Source organism: Sinocyclocheilus anshuiensis, unplaced genomic scaffold (genome assembly GCF_001515605.1).
Source record: "Sinocyclocheilus anshuiensis isolate Anshui unplaced genomic scaffold, SAMN03320099.WGS_v1.1 scaffold1161, whole genome shotgun sequence".
Lineage (NCBI taxonomy): Eukaryota > Metazoa > Chordata > Actinopteri > Cypriniformes > Cyprinidae > Sinocyclocheilus > Sinocyclocheilus anshuiensis.
The window spans coordinates 231,776-253,849 of record NW_015558611.1 but is presented as its reverse complement, the minus strand read 5'-3'; the positions used below and the strand labels follow the sequence as shown (position 1 = coordinate 253,849).

General features: G+C 39.2%; 1 protein-coding gene across 1 annotated transcript in view; it reads right to left on the bottom strand.

The window, feature by feature from the left end:
* The window catches only part of LOC107680298 (mRNA-capping enzyme), a 126,464-nt gene that overhangs the window by 17,677 nt on the left and 86,713 nt on the right, over nt 1–22,074 (bottom strand). The window contains exons 13-14 of the mRNA XM_016476142.1: nt 17,588–17,688; nt 1,269–1,335 (exon numbers count right to left, since the gene is read on the bottom strand). Coding sequence (XP_016331628.1) covers nt 1,269–1,335; nt 17,588–17,688 — 168 coding nt within the window. The remainder of the gene's footprint in view (nt 1–1,268; nt 1,336–17,587; nt 17,689–22,074) is intronic.

The following is a 22,074-nucleotide window of genomic DNA, read 5'->3' as shown; positions in this document are numbered from 1 at the left end:
TGGTTTTATACATTAACCCATTTGCTGTTTTTTTTTTTTTTGACGTAGTGCTGGGTTCATGGCCGGACTTACCATTGGGCCTGACTGGGCTGCAGCCCATGGGCCCCGCTTTTGCCCGTTTATGTTTGTTTGATTTGTTCGGTTATATACCAGTCAGAAATGATTAGCCGCATTTCCACTGCACACACAAGGGCTAAACGGCCAGCTGGGGCAGCTTCCAACTACTACCTTTGAGGCCATAATCAAACAGCATAAACTGGTAGGCTAGTTATGATTATTTCACATAGTAGAAGGACATACGTACTGAATCGCGACTGCGCTGATTAATTTGTGAACATATGGCTACTTCAAACAGCTCCATTAAGCCTTTAGCCCAAAAGAGCGCACATTTAGAAAGATAATGATAAATTCTCATGTGTGCATGCCTCATTTTTTACAGAGGATGATTTTATATTATATTAATGTTCCACTAAATTATGCGATCTGAAGAGTTTTGGGCACTCTCTCCCATCTCACTGCCATTACACATAGTGGGGCAGAAATGTCATCAAAATGATTTAAAAAAAAAAATAGCAATTTAATGAGTTTCTGTTTGTATAACATGGCTATGCCTATGATATAGGACTTAGCCTATCACACAAACAAGAGTCCTGTTTTTTTTCCGAATATCTACACGATCCCAAATGTACAATAAACAACAACTAACCTCAAGCCCAGGGGCCCCCACCCCCCTAAGTCCTGCCCTGGCTGTCACTGTTTTTATAGTTCATCAGTTGGAAAAATCATTTTGAACGTGATTCCAACGATATCAATCCTCTGTGCTGTTTTTGTTATAGTCGCAGTGTGGTCTATGTTTTTCTTATACACAGAACGATTTTTAAAACTATAATATAATCTTTAACGTTATCATTATAGTTGTCAACGGGCCTTTACAGTTGTTTGTGTCTAAATAGTCATACAATATGTTCCATCTTACAATATGTTCTATTGTTCTGGCCCATTTTTGCTAACAGCCTGCACATCAAGTGCACACCTACTGAATGATTCCTCAAACTACTGTCTAGGCAGGCCGATCACTGGGTTTAAGAACAGAACTCTTGAGTGACACAACGTTCACCTGTCTGACTCAATTAATTAAAAGCACATCATGTAAAGAGCACTTGACAATGACACGACTATCTTTACCAGTTTCTGTATTTGCAGTGAATCAGACAGAGGGAACGCTGACAGAAGGAATTATCAGAGATGTGAACCAATGTTTCTCTCACCTTCATTTGTGCAAAGGGCATGTCATATCTCCCCACGTACAGGAGACCCACCGTCTGCGGGATCAGTCTAGAGAAAGAGGGAAAATAAAGATCTAAATTAAATTTCACATCCGGACAAGCAAGCATTGTGATATTCCCCAAGACAGCGGAACTCAGGGAAATAATAGCAGCTCTGCTACGGAGGATGTCTTCCGATACTGCCATGTAATTATCTGGGCTTCATAATAAGTGCCTGTAAGACTTTCACAGTCAGGATGAGGTTCCCAAATACAAAGACACCAAGGGCTTTATACAGAGGCGTAGGGGGAGGGGAGGGGAGTTTAAGGACAAGGGTCAAGGATTTTAAAATCAATATTGAAATTAATTTGGAATGAGAAGCTGGTAAATGAAGCACTGGCCTGACTGGGTCACTGAAATAAATATACACAATATGGTTATGTTTTAAAAGAAGTATCTTATGCTTACCAAGGCTATATTTATTGGATGAAAAAACAGTAAAAATTGTAATATTGAGAAATATTATTATACTTTAAAATAACTGTTTTCTATGTGAATATCTGTTAAAATATAATGTATTCCTGTGATCAAATATGAAATTTCAGTATCATTGCTCCAGTCTTCAGTGTCACATGATCTTCAGAAATAATTCTAATATGCTGATTTGCAGCTCATGAAACAGTTCTGATTTTAGGGTCATTCCAACTCAACCAGAGGTCCCCGGATCAGATTTTTGATTTTGCTCCTATTTTTTCTGGTGAAAGAAATACATAGAAAAAATAAGAAATACAAAATATTATGTCATCGATGAATATTTACAGAGTAATACACTGCTAGAGGAGGTCAAAATGACAGTTTTCACCTGAGATTTGGAGCCAAATTTCAAATTACAGATAAGAGTAAAAATGACTTCAGAAAGATGGCAGCATCATTATCTTACTTTTACACAGAGAATGGTAGGTCTATTAGTAAAATCTGTTTACTTTGACAATCGTTGTTGCATTACAAAACAATTATATAATAAAACAATTTCTAAATTTTTTTCTAAAGTTTGTCCTTTAAACTTTTGGGTCTTAAACTTTTCTAATTAATTAATTAATTTACGCATTTAGCAGACACTTTTATCCAAAGCGACTTACAGTGTATTCAGGCTATACATTTTTTACCAGTATGTGTGTTCCCTGGGAATTTAACCCACGACCTTTTGCGCTGCTAACGCAATGCTCTACCACTGAGCCACAGGAACAATTTTCTTTTGGTATCTTCAAACTTTTTTATACCAAAAGAAAAGTTTGTTTTGGTATAAAAAAGTTTGTTTTTTTCAAAAGTTTTACGGTCCTATTTGGTTAATTTCCAGAGATATTAGGATCTAAATATGGCTCTAAGAGTAAACTGATACACTGTACACCTTTTCAGTGGCCAAAAACGAACGGAGTGTCTATTTACAGTAAGTGCAAATAGCCCTCCTTGTTGGCAGAGGCTATTTACAGTAGCTCCACCCACAAACGTGTGATAGGGATGGTCAGCACTATAAAAGACGGCTGATAGCAGCCATGGTTTGTCGCTACTTGGTACTTGTACTTTTTTTGTTTGTTATTCATTGGACCGTACGTTGTGGCCAAAGTGCTTAACCCGGTGACGGTTCGACTCAAACTACCCCCTATGCTTAAAAGAATTCACCCGGTATTTCATGTTTCGAAAATCAAGCCCGTTATTCACTCCCCCCTCCAACCCCAGACCTCGGCCCCTCCGCCTCCCAGACTCATCGAGGGGTTGCCTGCCTACACTGTACGACGGCTCCTTGACGTGAGGCGAAGGGGTAGGGGTCACCAATATCTGGTAGACTGGGAGGGTTATGGTCCGGAGGAGAGATGCTGGATTCCGGCTCGTGACATACTGGATCGCGCTCTCATAGACCAATTCCATCGTCGTCATGGTGAGTCTTCCGGAGATGCCAGGAGGCATCCCTGAGGGGAGGGATTCTGTAATGGTCGGCACCTCTCTCCGACTCATTCCTGCTGTTCATCCGTGTTTTGTCTCTGTCTGCGGCACATGGTGGTTTGTTATTTTCCTGTCATCTGCTACTGCACGTGGGGGAGCAATCAGCGCTAACTCGCAGCGCTGTGTGCTCCACTAATTGCGCACCTGTTACTCGTTTCCCCTTCCTATTTATTCCCGTCGATGGCTTCTCTCTGTGTCAGTATGTCATTTGTGTTACGTCTGCCCTTACCTTGTATGTTTTGAGATATCCTCTCTGCTTCTCATTTTTTGGTACTGTGTCCAGGATCCTCAGGCGAGGATTAATTAATCCACTGGATAAAGTGTCTGGACTGGGAGTGCTAGACTGAACTCTTCTCTGTCATCCTCCCAGCCATCAGTCCCGTTGGTGTGGGCACTGGGAGCCCCGTTTTCTCCTGAATCAATGTTTAGTGTCTGCTTCATCCCCTGTCATGTCTGTTTCTGTGTTACAGGGGGAGCCGGTTGACCTGGCAAATGTTCCGGCAGCTTACCATGACTTGAGAGCGGTGTTCAGTAAGTCCCGAGCTTCATCCCTTCCTCCGCACCGCCCGTATGATTGTGCGATAGATTTATTACCTGGCACTTCTCCACCTAAGGGGCGCCTTTATTCGCTCTCCGGTCCTGAGAGGGAGGCCATGGAGAAATACATCAATGAGTCTCTAGTAGCCGGGTTTATACGTCCTTCTTCCTGTCCGGCTGGGGCGGGGTTTTTCTTCGTAGAGAAGAAGGATGGATCGCTCTGCCCCTGCATTGATTATCGGGGGCTGAATGACATTATGGTCAAGAATAGTCATCCCTTGCCGTTGATGTCTTCAGCCTTCGAACTTTTACAGGCGGTTCATTCGAGGGTTTAGTCAGATCGCCTTGCCTTTGACTAATCTCACCTCCACACGTTGGCGATTCTGTTGGTCTGAACAGGCTCAAGAGGCTTTCGAAAGACTAAAGGGCCGCTTCATTTCAGCCCCGATTTTAATTAACCCAGACCCGTCTCGCCAATTTATTGTGGAGGTGGATGCGTCAGAGGTCGGGGTGGGGGCTATTTTGTCTCAAAGATCGCCTTCAGACGACAAAGTACACCCATCCGCCTTTTTTTCTCATCGACTGACCCCCTCGGAACGGAACTACGATATTGGGAATAAGGAGTTACTGGCTGTTAAGTTGGCTTTGGAGGAGTGGCGTCACTGGCTGGAGGGTGCGGGGGTTCCTTTTCTGGTTTGGACTGACCACAAAAATCTTGAGTACATCCGTTCTGCCAAAAGAATAAATTCTCGTCAGGCCCGCTGGGCTCTATTCTTCGGGCGGTTTAACTTCACTATCTCCTATCGCCCGGGGAGTAAGAATGGTAAACCTGACGCACTCTCGCGGACTTTCGAAACTGAGACCGTATCCTCTTCTCCGGTGCCCATTGTGCCACCCAACCGGGTGGTTGCGGCGGTCACCTGGGAGGTGGAATCCAGGGTCCGCGAGGCACTAGTTGGCGTTACTATCCCCGCGAGATGCCCAGATGGTCTGTTATTTGTACCTGAGTCAGTTCGAACCAGCATCCTTCAGTGGGGCCATTCTTCTAGACTAGCTTGCCACCCAGGAGTGGCTCGGACACTTGCGCTGATTAAGCAGCGGTTCTGGTGGCCGTCGGTAGCGCGGGACGCTCGGGAGTTCGTGTTGGCCTGCCCGGTATGTGCGGTGGGTAAGGGCTCTAATCGACCCCCAGTAGGGCTTCTCCGACCGCTGCCTATCTCTTCGAAACCCTGGTCCCACATCGCCATGGATTTTGTCACAGGCCTACCCCCGCCTGGTGGCAATACCGTGGTCCTCACTGTGGTGGACAGATTCTCATTTTTTGGTACTGTGTCCAGGATCCTCAGGCGAGGATTAATGAATCCACTGGATAAAGTGTCTGGACTGGGAGCGCTAGACTGAACTCTTCTCTGTCATCCTCCCAGCCATCAGTCCCGTTGGGTGTGGGCACTGGGAGCCCTGTTTTCTCCTGAATTTTGTGTTGTCTCGTTTTGATGTTACCATCCGAAGTTTCTAATAAACTTCATTCCTTTTTTGGCACAGCATTTGAGTCCTCCTGTTTTTACACAGCACTTTTGTGACAGTGACATCCTACATCAGTTTCTGTGAGGACATGTGTAATACATATGCATATCTATTTATTTATACAGTTCTATATAGAGTAAATGATGCACAAATCTGTACATAAATCTACTGTACCAGATTCATACACATTATTTATTGTTAAGTTTTTACTATTTAAATGTTTTTTTTTTTCTGTTCTCATGTCAGATGTGTATGTATGCATGTATGTATGTACCAGGAGCACCTTAAAAAACCACAACAAATTCCTTGTGTGTTTGCACACCTGGCGAATAAAGCTAATTCTGATTCTGATTCTGATTCTGATAATCGTCAGCTTCAGTGGCGTAGATGGTAAAGCGTGTACCGTAGTCTTTTGACGCGATTGACTTGGGTTCGAATCCGCCTTTTACTGACCCGACCCGACAAGGAAACATGAGGCAGATTACACATTTATACTAAACTTAACGAAGGACAGACAGGTGCGGGGAATCAATTAATTAAACTAAACGAGGACAGGAACATGACCAAATAAGGGAACACAGGAACAGAAACGGGCAAAGCACAACAAAACAGGTCAATGATCCTGACAGAAATACCCTATTATCAAAATAGGATGTTGAATAGAAAGTTCAAAAGAACAGCATTTATTTGAAAAAGAAATCTTTTGTAACATTATAAATGTCTTTACTGTCACTTTTGATCAATTTAATGTAATTTCTGAATAAAATTATTAATAAAAAAAAAAAAAACTTTTGAATGGTAATAGGTGAGAATATTAACATACAGCGTTTTATATTAATAAAAACTACTATATTTACAGTATATAAACAGTTTGCCTCACTGACCCACACCTAGCTTGGACTGGAAACTCAATTGTAAAACAGATCACTCTGGACTATATAAAGTTCAGGGATATAAACAAAACACTGATGCCTAAAGTCACTTTTTACAAAAGGTATTCAAAGCTTTTTGATTTGCCATGTAATATCTTTCAATTATCTTAATTTGGGGGCTTTTCTCAGCAAAGTATTAATTAACCTGCATATTGTAATAAATTCCATTAAAACTAGAGATTGCAATATTCTTGGCTGATTCCGATTTCCGATCTTTTGTTAGTGTGATCTGTCGATATCGATTTTTGCCGATTCCGATTTTCTTTCTAAGAACTATAATTGACAGCATATACAAACAAAAATCTACTTTTCTTCAACACAAAATTTCATTTTCATAAAAAAACACAAGTAAAAAGTCATAAATAAATAAATAATAAAATAAGAACAAATAAAAAAATTGCAAACAACAGCACAAATAAATGCAATAGAATAAAGAGAGCTATGAAACTAAGTTTTTCAGGTTATGTAAGTTTTTATTCAAGTAAGAAATACTACAGAAATTAATCAAATGTAAAATAACACATACAGTGTTATTTTACATTTGATTACTTTAATTTCTGTAGTCTTCATTGTAAAAATTAAATACAGATTAATGCTTACCATTAAAGTAATAAAACATATTCAGTCAAGAGCAGAAAGTGATTTTCTTTGTCTTTTGTTCTTTCCGTGCGTTCACACCGCTGCCGTCGATAGCGTCAAAGTGGCCGGAAGTCATTCCTTTTCAATGTGAGCCGGCGTCGAGCAGCGGCGTGGCACGTCTTGGACGTTGAGGGCGTCGAGGAGAGTTGAAATCAGGTCAACTTTATGGTAATGAGCTATGACAAGGTTCGGCGGCATCTGGCGGCAACCAATCGGAATGTAGAAGTCCACCGCTTGAGAGGATTCCAGAGAACGCAGTCCTGTAAACTTTGGTTCCGACCACATTAGTTCCCAAGCAAAATGGAGGAGAGGTTGATTATTGCTGTGGCGGGTTTCCCAATAATCTATGACGTGTCCCTGTTTGCGTACAGGGACATAAATTAAAAAAAATGTGATTGTTGGTGTTCCTGGTGAGTGACTGATGTGCATTAACGTTATAGGAATAATAATTTAATGATATAATAAATAATAGTATAACAGTCCCAGTTCACTTTTAAACCTTTAAATCAATTTTCCTGATTATACTTACATTAAGTAATGTTTATACCTGATTATACTTACTTAAGTAACAATTTCAATTCTTTAAGAATTTATCTACGGACCCAATATACTGTTACACAACATGCGTTCTCTTTCTCAACTATTTAACGTTCCAAGACTGTGTTTAACTGGATACTCGCCAAGACGGCAGTGGTGTAATGTAACGAAGTAATAATACTTCGTTACAGTACTTAAGTATTTTTTGGGAGTATCTGTACTTTACTTGAGTTTTTATATTTCAGCCAACTTTTACTTTTACTCCAGTACATATCCTAATTAAAATGTATACTTTTACTCCGATACAGTTCCCCGAAGCATATTCGTTACTTACAACAAAATAGTCAGAAGTCAGAAGAACAGGGACTGCAGGAAAGCAGGTTTGACGAATCAGTGGTCTGGCGCTTGCAAGTTAGACTCCTAAAAACGCCTTTGCTCATGTGCAAACAAGTGCTCGCACACTTATTGAATGAATCAGCTTTTTGAATGAATCGGTTGAATAAATGATTCAGCGATTCACGCATTAACATAGTCAAATACTTTGTTTCTGAATGAATCAGTCGTTTGAATGAATCGGATGAATCTCAATGACTCACTCATTAACAGTCACTTGCTGTCACATACTGGCGGTTTTAATTTCACATTTCGACAATTTTTTTCATGTTTCAAATTATTTCAAATATCAGTATTCAATGTTTTATGTTAAAAACAAAACATTAGGCCTATTTATGCATCTGTAACTGCAGTTTAAATGCATACATGTCCCCTCTGAGATACATAAACTGTGTAAATACATCTAAATGCTATTTCAGATGCAGATTCCAGAAATGTTTTCTGATGTTGGAATGAAAGACACTAAGTACCGGATGAAGTGCTTCTTATTCTTACCCAAAAATACAAAATGGAAGAAAGAATTAAAACTGAACACAATCTTGCTACTCAGGCTGTGTATGAACATTTTTATATATATTTATTTGCTTCTTTTCCATTTTGCATTTACTTGTACTTTTACTTTCAATATTTAAGTACGTTTAAGATTAAAAAAATACTTTTCGTACTTAAGTACAATAAATATCACATACTTTAAGACTTTTACTCAAGTAATATTCTAAACGGTGACTTCAACTTATACCAAAGTAATTTTCTGGTAAGATGTCTGTACTTTTACTTGAGTATGGCTTTCAGGTACTTTATACACCACTGCAAGACGGGCATTTTGACAATTTTGTATGTATTTGTAGCTCACAAGCTATTTGAGACTGAGCGCGGCTTGTGCGCTCCACTAATATAGATCAGTGGTGGTGTGCGCTTTTGGTGTAAGCGCAAAATCTGCGGGATTGACTAAAATAATGCGCAATACAAGCACTATTTAACTGGAGCGAATGAGACGTGTGTGAGAGAAATGGTCGTCAGAGAGAAGAGTGCGAGAATGTGCGGCTGATTTTTTTGTTACAAATGGTAACAAAATGGATCGGCTCGGAATCGGAAAGAAGTGAGACTGACCGGCCGGTCACCGACCCGGGCCGATCATGAGGAAAATCGGCTGATTCCGATCCCTGACCGATCGATCGGTGCATCTATAATTAAAACTTTAACTTGAACATAATAAAAATCAACCTGACTTGAAATATGCAATGACCACATCACACTTGAAATCCAATTATATTAATCTCAACTGAAAAATAAATAAATGAAGACTGGAAATGGATTCAGAATGAGAATCAGTGATCACTGCAAATGTTTCCTTTGTCTTGCATTTGCTTACAAACAGACAGTAGGATACTGTAGCCCTCTCCTCTCATCAGCGGTGCTCTATAATGGTGCCAGCTGTTTACACGTACATGCCCAGTAAAATGTGTCACCATCCAAAATAGTAGTAAATCACCGGGGAGGAGACCGGATCCGAACCCTGACACTGAGGGCTAAAGAACACCCTGCCAGTCAAGCTAATGGCGCTTTATATTTGGAGCCTCCTAAAACACGATGACTGTATTCAGTCCTGTGAGCTTGTTTTATCACTTTGAATGCAGATATTTTTGTCAAATAATGAAACCAATGTAATTGTTTACACGGCCATTTGTGATCCATTTCAGTGTGGACCAGACCTCAGCGTCAGTTGTCCAGGGATGAAACACAGCGTCCACAAAAGCTGGTGTGTTTTGACAGTCTGGACTAACATTGAGAAGTCTCTTTAGCAGCAGGTTGTGTCATTACTGTTTCCATAATTGGTATAGCAACGGCTGAAATGTGCATTTCTCTCTTTGTAGTATAATTAAGCCCATCAAGCTTCTGTTGACTGCTCAAAAATTCATTTAGTAGTATCAGGACTAGAGGTCGACCGATGTATCGGTTTTGCAGATTAATCGGCACAGATAGTTTTTTGCTGGAACTATCGGTTATCGGCAAAAATCCATGCCGATAGTTTTCCGGGTTGCGTCCATTGCTGGAACGGCCGAGAAGGGTCTGCTGTCATTATACAGTACGAGAGTGGCCTCTAGTGGTAATGCAGCCGACAGAAAATCCTGCCGCGCCAGAGCGCCATTCACATAGTTTTCCATTAAATTACATTATATTTGTCCCGAATTGTTGTTAATGCTTCATTTATAGAGCTATACTATAGATTGAGCTTTCTCTTTCCGTTTGCTCCGTTTTTTAAACACCGAACTTCAAACTCATCTATGCCTCATTGTTCGTTCATTCTTGAAGTAAACTTGTGTCCGTTTGGTGATTAAATAAACTGTTTTAGACCGCTGCTCGAATTGAACGCGACGCGTCCGGAGTGTGTGTGATACCGGTGAGTTCTCCTAGACTCAGCGCTGCGCTTTTATTTTGATTAGATAATCATCAAGTGTTCAAGAATAGAGGCAGTTAAAGTGTGAGAGTATACATACAATATCCATATGTATATAATTTTAATGCTATGGCCTTTGTGTATATATTTAAAGATGTGCATCTTTAAGCATGACTGTTGAAATGAAATGGTAACCCTTTAAAATAAGAGTCCATTTGTAACATTAAGATTAATGAAAGCTGTGTAATGAAAGTATTGTTCCTTGTTAGAGTGTGTTAATTTCAACATTTTTATTATTATTATTACTACTACTACTACTACTAGTATGGTTCAGTACTGTTTTTTTAATAAAGCATTATTTTAGTTTTTGTTCAGTATCCATTTTAAAAACTATCGGTTAATTAATCGGTATCGGCCAGTGTGGTCCAACCTAGCTATCGGTATCGGCAAAATACACTATCGGTCGACCTCTAATCAGGACCTCTTTATTCATTTGATCACAATGTTTCAGCAGAGATTCTGTGAAATGTATTCTCGTGAAACACAGATGGGATGAAATTGGATGGCTACGCATCAACCGCAAAACTGGCGAATCAAAAATGTAAATTCGCGTTCACAATGACAGTAATTAAATGGTTACTACGGTATCCACCTCTATCTGCAAGCAGATCACTCTCTTCATTGTCATTGGTAGTCGCTGTAGTGTCATTGCTCATTTGCATAAGGGTCAAGGACAAATAAGTGCGTCCTTGATAAAGAAAAGGAAAAACAAAAAATTAATTGAAAATTTCTTAGAAAAGTATTCTGTATTAAAAAATAAAAAAAATAAAAAAATAAATACAATTAAGAAATGTTTAAAAGTAATGACTAAAAATGTCATGTGGTGTAACTATCAAAGGTAAATAAGGTAAAAAGTATTTATTATTATATATACCATATACAATGAATTATATTTCATTACATTTCAGGACATTATACAATCTGAACTAACCTTGTCATAAAAATATCAAATTATCTGAAATATTTGACCTTGACACACGTTCATGAGGATCTATGGGGTCCTTTTTGTCTACATGTCTAAGAAATAATACTAGAAGAATATGGAAAGCTCCCTAAGGTTTTCTTTTCAAGAGTTAAATTTTTGTAATGAGGATATTTAGAGTCACTAAATGTATGAATTGCATTTTTTATTTTTTAATAAATGATTGGATCTGGACAAAAGAAAAGAAGCCCAAATTGCCGAGCAGAATGCAAAATGCTTACTATAATGGCCAGGTCAGCCAAAAAACTCATTCAAGTACGGATTTCAACGCATCTGATTGTGTTTGTCTTGCGTTTAGGAGCAGGACACTTGTCTGAGAAAGGGAAAATGGAGGGTTGTCAAGCTGAAAACAGGAAGATCACCTTTTAACAAGTCCTGGACTCCAAAGGAAAGTGTTATAGTGCTGGCTGTCTGACAGAGAAGTCCTGGGGCCCAATCATACACCCGGCACAATGCGGCGCCAGACGCGATGCAAGTGTTTTTTGCTAGTTTCAGCCTGACGCAGTTGTCATTTTCACGTCCTGCACCACATTGTTTAAATAGCAAATGCATTTGCGCCAAGCTGTGCACCCATGGGTGTGCTGGTCTGAAAACGAGGTGTGTTCAGGCACATTGCTATTTTGAGGCAACTGACATAGACTGCGCCTTTGACCAACTGAAACCTGGTCTAAAGTCAATATTTTTTTTCAATATTTTTTTTGTTAATTAAAGAGTGCGTTAGTAATATGCGCCTATAGACGGCTGAACAACGCATGTACACTCTGCTTATTACACACACCGGGACACGCAGCAGCACACAAACATGGCAAATATTAAAAACGAAAGGATTACAATGTAAAAGATTATTACAATGTAAAAGATTATTATTTTGCCCCGTACGTTCCCTTTTCTCTCTGGAGAAGCATTCTTTGCTCTTGTGAATTCCGCCGTGTAAATAGCGAATCTGCCATGGCGCGAGCACAACTGGCTCTTAAAGGGAATGGGAGATGAGACTCTGATTGGTTTATGGCACGTTACGCCCAAAACACACCCATGACTCATTAAGAGAATAGGGACAACCCTTTTAGACCATGCGCCAGGCGAGCCGACTGTTTATCCCATCGTTAAACTAGCAAAAGTGGATTCGACATGCCCTAAGTGCACTTGTGCCGTGCGCTTAGATCGTTAAAATATGGCCCCTAATGTCTAGTCATATAGAAAGTCTTTGGAAGAGGACAGCTAAAAATCGCTCTGTACTAAAAGTTTGAATGATTGTGAATAAAATCATCTCTGGTCAATAGCTGTTTCCATCACCCTGTTTTTATATGCATTGTGAAGTACTGCATCATAAATGAGTGATAGAAACGCCAAATTTCGAGAAAAAAAAAATCCCGTAATTCGCAAAAAAGTTTTTACGCTCGCTTGAGGTGGTTTTTGACTTGTGTGAAAGAGGGTTAATGCATATAATGGGAGATGGAAACGCATTTGCCGAATAAATTCCTCCATGCGCATCAAAAAAGTCATGTGACTTTGCGCTATGGGACCTGACTAACCAGCGGACCGAACTCGTTACACAGCATCTGAAATGTTGTTATGGTCATTCTGAAATGCACGAGCAAAGTCTGTCATCAAGTATTTCTGTATAATTGCCTCCCAGACCTGACTTACACGACTGTGTTCCCAAACAGCAGGCATCCACCTCCAAAAGCAATGACCGCATTGATTATGTTTCGCCTGCTAGCTCTGAGGCGCATTATCATTTATTATATATGAAAATTAATATATTCAGTGGCTTCTCCTAATTTTCTTAATGATATTTAGTGCCAGTTTATCAGGAAGTGACGATTTTGTTCTCTTTGACTCGTGGATGGAAACGGTGCTTATTCGATATTCCAATTTTGCGCAGAAGTTAAATTCGCAACACTGGATGGAAACCCAGCTAATGACACATGGAAAAGATCATATCCATGTTTTGCAGAGTTTTCTCTTCACAAGCAGTGGCATCTATCTCACTCTCTCCATTGAAACTGAACAGGGAACTGCATCCAAATAGACTCGTGCCTGTAGATCATGCAGGTATAGTATGAATTTAGGAAGCTTTAATACACAATTTCTGAGCTTTAGCTTTTAACACTACAGAGTCTGTACATTCAGCAGGAGAAGATTTGATTTTGCTTCACTATTTTAGGTTTCAAGGCAACAAAGGCTTTTTACAAAAATGTTACTAGACTATTGAGACATGTTCTGAAACAATCCATTCTTGCTGCTTTTAACACGTGGAGCGTGTTTGCGGAGCCGCCAGACTAATGAAATGTTTATCTGTTTTCAAACTGCACAAATGTGAAGTACAAATTAATTTCCTTAAAAATTGCCCAAAATGAACCCAAGGTCTTCTCATTACCGCTCTCCAACATTCAGTGTCGTCTATGCAAAGAGTCAGGGGTTCTTTTATTATTTTACCCATCTCATTTCAAAGCTCTCGACAATAAAGAGAGCACGGTGAGAGGGAAAAGCACTCACAGATAAAGAGCGAGAGAGAGAGAGAGAGAGAGAGAGAGAGAGAGAGAGAGCTGTGTGGGAGGAGAGTTGAGATGTCATCTTTCTCTGTTACCTGGCAGGAAAGTAACCCTGCTAATAACCTCAGCCGCTCGCTATCATCTGCTATCGAATAGCAGACACATCTGCTATCGAAAAGCCAGGCCTCTATGATGCTTCGATGACACGCACTGCCCATTGGCTTTCAGAAAATATATATTTAACATACATTTTTTGCCTCATCAATTTGGAATAAAAAAAGCTTGAGAATATTGAAACCTGTTAATCAAAGTTTAGAGCAAAATATCCTCTAGGTAAAATCCTAATGATGATGTAGAAACGTTTACATGCACAGTTATTGGCTCATTAGAATCTATTCATTCCCAGTGGACATCCAGTTTACTTGCTCACGTTATCATTTAAATTTTTATAATAGCATAAATAATATTTTTTGAGCACTTTTCATTTTCAATTTGTGTGCTTGAAATGTTTTTGTAAGCCGCCTTTTGAATCCATCTTTACCTCCAAGAGTCAGCACTCCGTTCATGCATTCTGTCTGCGCTATTTTTAATTTCTGCTCTACGTATACATGCGTCAGATGAACATCTTTTCCACCGCATCTTGCATGTCTTGCCGTTTTCCTTTCTTAGTTTAGAAAATGGCTTGTTGTGTTAAAAATAGTCCAACTTTTGCTGCGCAGGGCATCAATGTCAATTTTACACCAATGGACCAATCAGAAGAGTGTGGGGGCGGGACACTCAAGTGTACTGAGAGTATACAGTAGAAACTGTGCATTCACCTCAGGGTTCAGAAACTACATTTTTTTGTGTTCAGAGTAGAAACAGCATTTTAAGTCCCAGCCTCCCTTTCAAGTGATGTTTCACTGGTGAAATAAAAGAATGCTCAATAACATTCTTTTGAAATGAAAGTACACTGTGCTATGATCAGCTACGTCATTAAACACATGGATGTAGATCTTTATGCATCTCATTTGACAAATCTTTTGATAACACAGAGCCTTCCTGGTGCAGAATCTGCCACTGCACAGGTGAACTCTTTCCCTCATAATGTAAGTGCATGACGGAAAGCAAACAGAATGTGTTTCTGCATTTCAATGCATTGATTTTTAATAGTTTTTCTATTAAAATGTGGCAAAAAGACACCTTTGCCATTTGAGATGCATCTTGTTGTTCTCTGCGTTCATTTCCATTCCGCTGTGCTGTCTCATATTTTTAAATGCAACAATGAGTTCTGTGTAATTGGTTTCTTAATGTACAAAAAAAAAAATGACAAAGAAGAACCAAAATTCTTTCAAACAAAAAAGTTAATAAAATGGAGATATGTAACCTATAAACTCCTTTTTTATTGTCTTTTTTCCCAATCACACAATTTAGTTATCATCCCAATTCAGATATCAATCGAAAGCTTAAACACTCAAAATTCACCCTGTCAAAACTGTTTTGAAATCAGACATGGGAATGATACTTTAAATCCTTTCTGCGTGCTCCTCCCCCTAGTGGGCGGTGTCAAGTGTCAAATTACAAAATTTCCTACAATATTTCAGTAAATTTTTTGACAGAACGCATATTATTGGAATGGCCTGAGTCTGGTGACAATTTTGTAATATTGTGACAAAAATGTATATTTTTTTTGACAGGAAAATGCATTAAAAAAAATCTATTTGTGAGTTTGGGTGTCACCATTTTTTTGGTATAGCACATAAACAAAATCTCATAGGAACCTAAATATTTGTGATAACAACTTCAAATTTGGAACATAGCTACACATATGGCTTTGGTTTCATAGAAAATTTAGATTTCAAAATATTCAGTAAAACGTTTATTTTATATAAAATATTTCTTAGTACACTACATTTTATTACAGTAAACTTAAACTTCTATAACTTTTTTACACTTTTTTTTTAATGCTTTACGACAATAATCTGCTGATTGTCGTCTTAAAAAGAGACCAACCTTAGGTATGTATTCCAAAGTGTTCATGAATTACAACCATTTTCCTTTGGCTAGTGCATTTTCATGTATATGTTCAAAAAGGAGTGGGGGGGGTTGACAGTTAAGAGGTTAAGGTATTTAATTATTAATTTACAGTTTAATGCTGCTTAGTGTAAAAACGTGCATTTGCCGTTAAGATCTCTGATTCATTCTCCTATCCGCAGACAGTATTAAATATTTTCTTTATAACTGCTAAGCTTCAAGTAAAATTGTTACACAATAGACAAATTTCGGTAACACTTTATTTTAAGGTGTCCTTGTTACACGTTACCTGTACTTACTATTATAATAACAATGAATTATGCATAATTACATGCAAGTAACCCTAATCCAAACCCTATAGTAAGTACATATAGTTAATTAATATTACTCAGTACTTAAATGTATAATTACACTGTAACAAGGACACCTTAAAATAAAGTGCAACCCAAATTTCTATAAATAAGCTTCAAAAAAAGTTGGTCTGTCAAAGTCACTGACATTAAGCAGAATAAAGGTTCCTCATATCGGTTGAGAAAAAGCTTGTTGCACATATATTTTCTTTTGCTGTGGATTACTGTGTTGTTGTTTTGGAAGCGAAGTGTGCTCATGACAAGGGAGGTGTGAGAAATTGGAAATGGATGTCATGAAAATTTATCAGGGTTGACAGAAATGGATTTCATTTCTGTTTTCTGTAACATTGTGCAAATTATTCCGTTGTTTGTTACAGTTTTCGTTCCTGGAGTCGCATGTCTTAATAATATCGTAATTATGGACAAATGGTGATGACAAGCCTGGTTGCTAAAACATGCCGCGAGACCGTGGTGTTCTGTTCCGTTCCATTGCACACCGTCTAGCTGATCTGCAGAAATACATCTTGTGTGTGTAAGGCAGAAAATTATCCACAAGATGATCTAATATCAAAACACGAACAAGCACTACAGTATGGGTGAACCTCATGAAAACATGTCCCAGTTACATCAAAAAGAAATTATATTTCGCACTGCAACAATTAAGCACATTTTCTTCTCTAAAATGCATCCAGGCGTCTTTGAGTTTGCTTGTAAAGATTATTGTTGATGAATCTGATCATCATAAAATCATCATAAATTAAAAGCAGTAAAATAAAATAAATCATTGTTATTTTCACAATGTAGTACCATGCATTCATGGGGGAAAAAAGTGCTTAATTGTCAAGAAAATGTTCTTGCGTAAAATACATGTTTATTTTTATTTTTCGAATTTGGGGTGAAACATAACCTGGACATCTTCTTGACGGGATTTACACACATGGAAATAAAAACAATTGCTTTGTACACAAAAGTCCTTGCAGAAGGGTCAGCACTCTCCCTCTGGACCGCCTGCATTTCAAAGATAAGCCCGACTCATTTGAGGACAGTAAAATCTCGAGTCTGGACAGAGTGGACAGATGGGTTGAGAGAGGCGTAAATGAGGAACACTAGAGAACTCACACTTTATGCTTCGCTACATTTCTTCTGAGAGAAATGTCAAGCCGCACATAATCAAAGTCACCAGACTGTTCAGGAACGGGCGTGAGTGGTGCGTAATTGGTGCGTATTACGATCCGAAAAGTAGCAAGTCGAAAAGTTGCTAACGCGTGTGACTCAGAGCTGAATGTTTTATAATCGCTCACACATCAGCGCATACATAGAGATAAAGACAGACACACAGGAGAAATCCTCCTGGATGTCTTTGTCTCCGTGCGAGTTGTGGGACGTTTGTACGGATGTGTTCTGATGTTTAGCATTGATTTGAGCGTAGTGAATGCAGTTGTCATGGTGACGATGACTCACCCCTCCCCGCCGACTTTGGTGATCTTGAGTCTGAAATCGACTGAGTTGTGGCTGGGCGGCTTCCACTTCAGAATGTCATCACATCTGCCCGGCTTATATTTCTACAGGGACAACACAAACACAGAGACCAACTCACTTTATGACATAAAGCAAACAATGCAGGAGAAAAACAACACTCCTTTATTAGCTATATAAAAAAAAAGAAGAATGCTACATATTATCAACAGTAACGCATCACCAATTTGTAGGGCCCCCTGAAAACAATGAGACCCAAAACTAGATCTCATGCATCAGCGTATATATATCTTGGCATAAAAACGACACCCTTCAGTCTTTTTGCTGTAAAATCTTCAATGATTTGTAAGAAGTAAACATAACTTTAATATTGTTAATAATATTTCAAGATGACCACTTAGTGGATGAAGCAACTTATGTTTACTTGATTATCCAGATGTTTGTTCAACACATCTAGGCATACTTAATAATAATAATAATAATAATAATAATACATTTTGTGTGTCCTGAATGATTTTAGTTTGGCCAGAGTGAAAATTCAGAGAATGAGGGAATACGTTCTTGACTCAGTACAATACGATTATTATAAAAACTGAATATAAAGGAAAATAAGAAAAGGAAAAACAAGTTCAATAAAAAGAGACAAAAAAAAAAAAAACTGTCCTTCACAGGTTTAAAAAAAAAAACATTAATATGCGTTTTGTGACTATGGGAACATTCATTATACATTCATGTCGACGTTCTGGACGTGATGAATCAAATCCGGAGAAACCAAAATGTGGGAAGACAAAAATGAGGCAAAGTAACAGATGTGTTGCCAGGAAACAGGATTTGAGCCAGCAGGACCGCTACATGGTGGGAGGTTGTACCTCTAAAAGGCTCAGTGTAAGATTGGGGATGAAAGTACGGTTGTTACAGGTCAAGAGTATCCAAACAACCCTCTCACTTTCCACCGTACTGGTCTCTGCAATAATCAAAGCTGTTCACCAGCGGCAACACTAATGATGAGGAGAGGATACAAACACTAGTGCCTAGTAACTGTAAGAGCATCATCGTCTCAGGAGAACCGGTAACTTCTCACAGCAACATGTGGCTATTACATTTCCAAACGGCCTGAAAACAACTTTATAACATGGAAAATTCCATTACTGAAAGCTGATTAGTCAATACAGAATTCCAGACATTATAATGTACAACAGAGTAAATTAAAGGAATGATTCACCATGATTCTTCAGTGAAAAAGTCATCTTGCCTGAATCAGGGTAGAAATATGCACAGATCAAGCACTGTTTACAAGCAAAACAGTTCAAAACAAACATGTGACCCTGCAGCACAAAAGCAGTCTTAAGTCGCTGGGGTATATTTGTAGCAATAGCCAAAAATACATTGTATGGGTCAAAATTATCGATTTTTCTTTTATGCCAAAAATCATTAGGATATTAAATAAAGATCATGTTCCATGGAGATATTTTGTAAATTTCCTACCGTAAATATATCAAAACTTAATTTTGGATTAGTAATATGCATTGCTAAGAACTTCATTTGGACAACTTTAAAGATGATTTTCTCAATATTTAGATTTTTTTGCACCCTCAGATTCCAGATATTCTAATAGTTGTATCTCGGCCAAATATTGTCCTATCCTAACAAACCATACATCAATGGAAAGCTTATTTATTCAGCTTTTAGTTTATGTATAAATCTCAATTTAAAAAAATTGACCCTTATGACTGGTTTTGTGGTGCAGGGTCACATACCTGTATGTCTGTGAATTTGGATGTGAGAGGACAACAGGGGATGGACTTTTGGGAGAAAGCTTTTCTCTTCACAAAACGTTAACTGATGGACTGGAGTGGCGTGGATTACTTGGGAGGTTTTTATCAGCTGTTTGGACTCTCATTCTGATGGCACCCATTCACTGCAGAGGATCCACTGGTGAGCAAGAAATGTAGTTACATGTTTATTTCTGTAAATCTGTTCCAGTGAAGAAACAAATTCATCTACATCTTGAATGACCCGAGGGTGAGTAATTTTTCATCAGATTTTCCATTTTGGGTGAACTACTTCTTTGAGTGACTGAAGTTTAATTCTGCTGCATAACAATTCCCTCCAATAGTGAACATATTCACAAAAAAGAATGACCTCTCTCACCTTATTGCTTCAAATACACCTCAGTGTCAGCAAAACCACACGCTTGGACTATGAAAAGCTGGCTTAAAGAGGTGTTCAATTAGAAAAGCTTACAAAGTGTGCGCATAAAGTGGTCTGAAATAAACACTGCAATTCATCTTTTATCTGCTGTTGCTTGTTTGCAGTAATTTCATTAAAAACTGCAGAGACTGCAAATCCAAATTGAAGCAAAAGCTTATCACAGATCAATGAAACAGCCTCATTTGATAACGATTTCAACTGATAACACAGGTTATGCATGTAACTGTGATTTTGTGACTGCTGGAAGACCGCCAGAAGGCACAGCTGAGTGGAAATGTCTCTAAGGCTTTATTCTTGCTGACAACCTATTAAAGTTGTCACCTTGTGAAATGCTGACGTGGCACTAGGACCAGGACCAAATGTATCATTTTCTTTTTTTGGTCCGGACCAAACGAACCAAGAGAGCCGAACTATAACCAGCATTCTATTTCTTTGGCTCCAGACCACCAGAGGGCACTACTGACTACATTATAGCCGATGTTAATTGCTGTCAGAGTTGCATGACAGTTAATCAGTGTTTATGGGTACCACAGAAACTATTGAGAAATGCCGTAACCTGAATCATACCTGTCGCAACATTGCCTGCGACTTCTCTCAATCCAAAACAAATGATTAATGACAAGCATCTCTTTGACCGTCTATACATTAAAAGAGCTGTTTTTCACAGGGCTGGTCCCTTACAAGGGTCACCAAAACATTCAGTCAGTCATTCATCCACTACAAAGCTGTAGTGTGTACATATAGCTGCAGAGCTCTTAGGCAACATATGATTCATGTTTCAAACACTGATTCAAGATTCAAATGCTGACAAAACAGTGGGAACATTGACTCAAGATCTTCAGTAAAACAGCAGGATGCGTTCGCAGTTTCACTCATAGGTTCTCAATGGCAATGACCAATAAAAAAGAAAATAATAAAAAAAGAAAACCATTTACTCTTCCCCTCGGGCAATGGCTCAAAGGGAGCAACATAAAGTGTTAAGGACCAGGTTAAGGTTCCACTGCATTGCAGCTGCATTATGGGAACATACACTTCCACCCCATTACTCTTACTAATGGCCTCTGTGCCTTGACTGACAGGTGTCTGTCAATCAGGCAGAACTGAAAGGGGCGTAGATGTAACATGCCCAGTCGGACCACAGGTGTAGCTTTGGCTAGAACGCTTCCAAGACTTCACAGTGTGATATATTGGACAAGTTTGACTGGCAGCACCTGAGCTATTGTGAATCAAAAACATTGTACTGTGACAGTAGAGAGAAAAGCTGGCATGCTGTTAGCCTAACTGAAAGAGATATACTGGAAAGTCTGAAGAATAATGGCACTTGTCACGATTGAGCATAAAACCCAACTTTGTGACATAAGTTATGGAGGCGTCACACATTGTCAGTCAACAGCTGAGAACGGAAGCACAGGAATCGCCTTCACACTGCAGGGAAGCAAGAGCTGACAGCACGCACCTTGTAAGCACCCATGAAGCCAAAGGTAATCCAAAGGGAAAACTGTTTGAAATGAGAATAAAGGAAAACCTGGTAATAAAGCTGGATGGGGAGTAACAGCAGGTGTTTCAACATAAGTCTGAAATGGGACAAGATGTGATGAAACATCCAAAGGGAAAACTGTTTGAAATGAGAATAAAGGAAAACCTGGAAATAAAGCTGGATGGGGAGTAACAGCAGGTGTTTCAACATAAGTCTGAAATGGGACAAGATGTGATGAAATGAAAGTGCTGTTGTTTCACCAGCTGGAAATGCACCTCCAAAGCAACAACACAACACTCTAATGCAGTGGTTCCCAACCATGTTCCTGGGCCCTCCCAACACTGCACATTTTATGTCTCCTTCATCTGACAGACCCATTTCAGCTCTTGGTCTCTACTAATGAGCTGATGATCTGAATCAGGTGTGTTTGATTAAGGGAACATACAAGATGTGCAGTGTTGGGGCTCCAGAAATGTGGTTGTGAATAGGGTACCGAAACCCGGTACCAATATGGCACCGGTACCTATTGGCGCTTTTCCACTGCATGGTACGGTACGGTACGGTTCACTTTTTGGGGGTTTTCCACTGGGTACAGTACCTGGTACTTTTTTTAGTACCACCTAGGTTGGGGTTCCAAGTGAACCGTACCGTTACCAAAACGTGACGTGTAAACTCTGCTGATCACGGATTGGCCGGAGAGAATCGTCACTACCTGCGTCACTGAACTTGCGACACAAACACAACAGAACCGCTAGATTTAAATCAGCACAGCCAGCGAAGGATC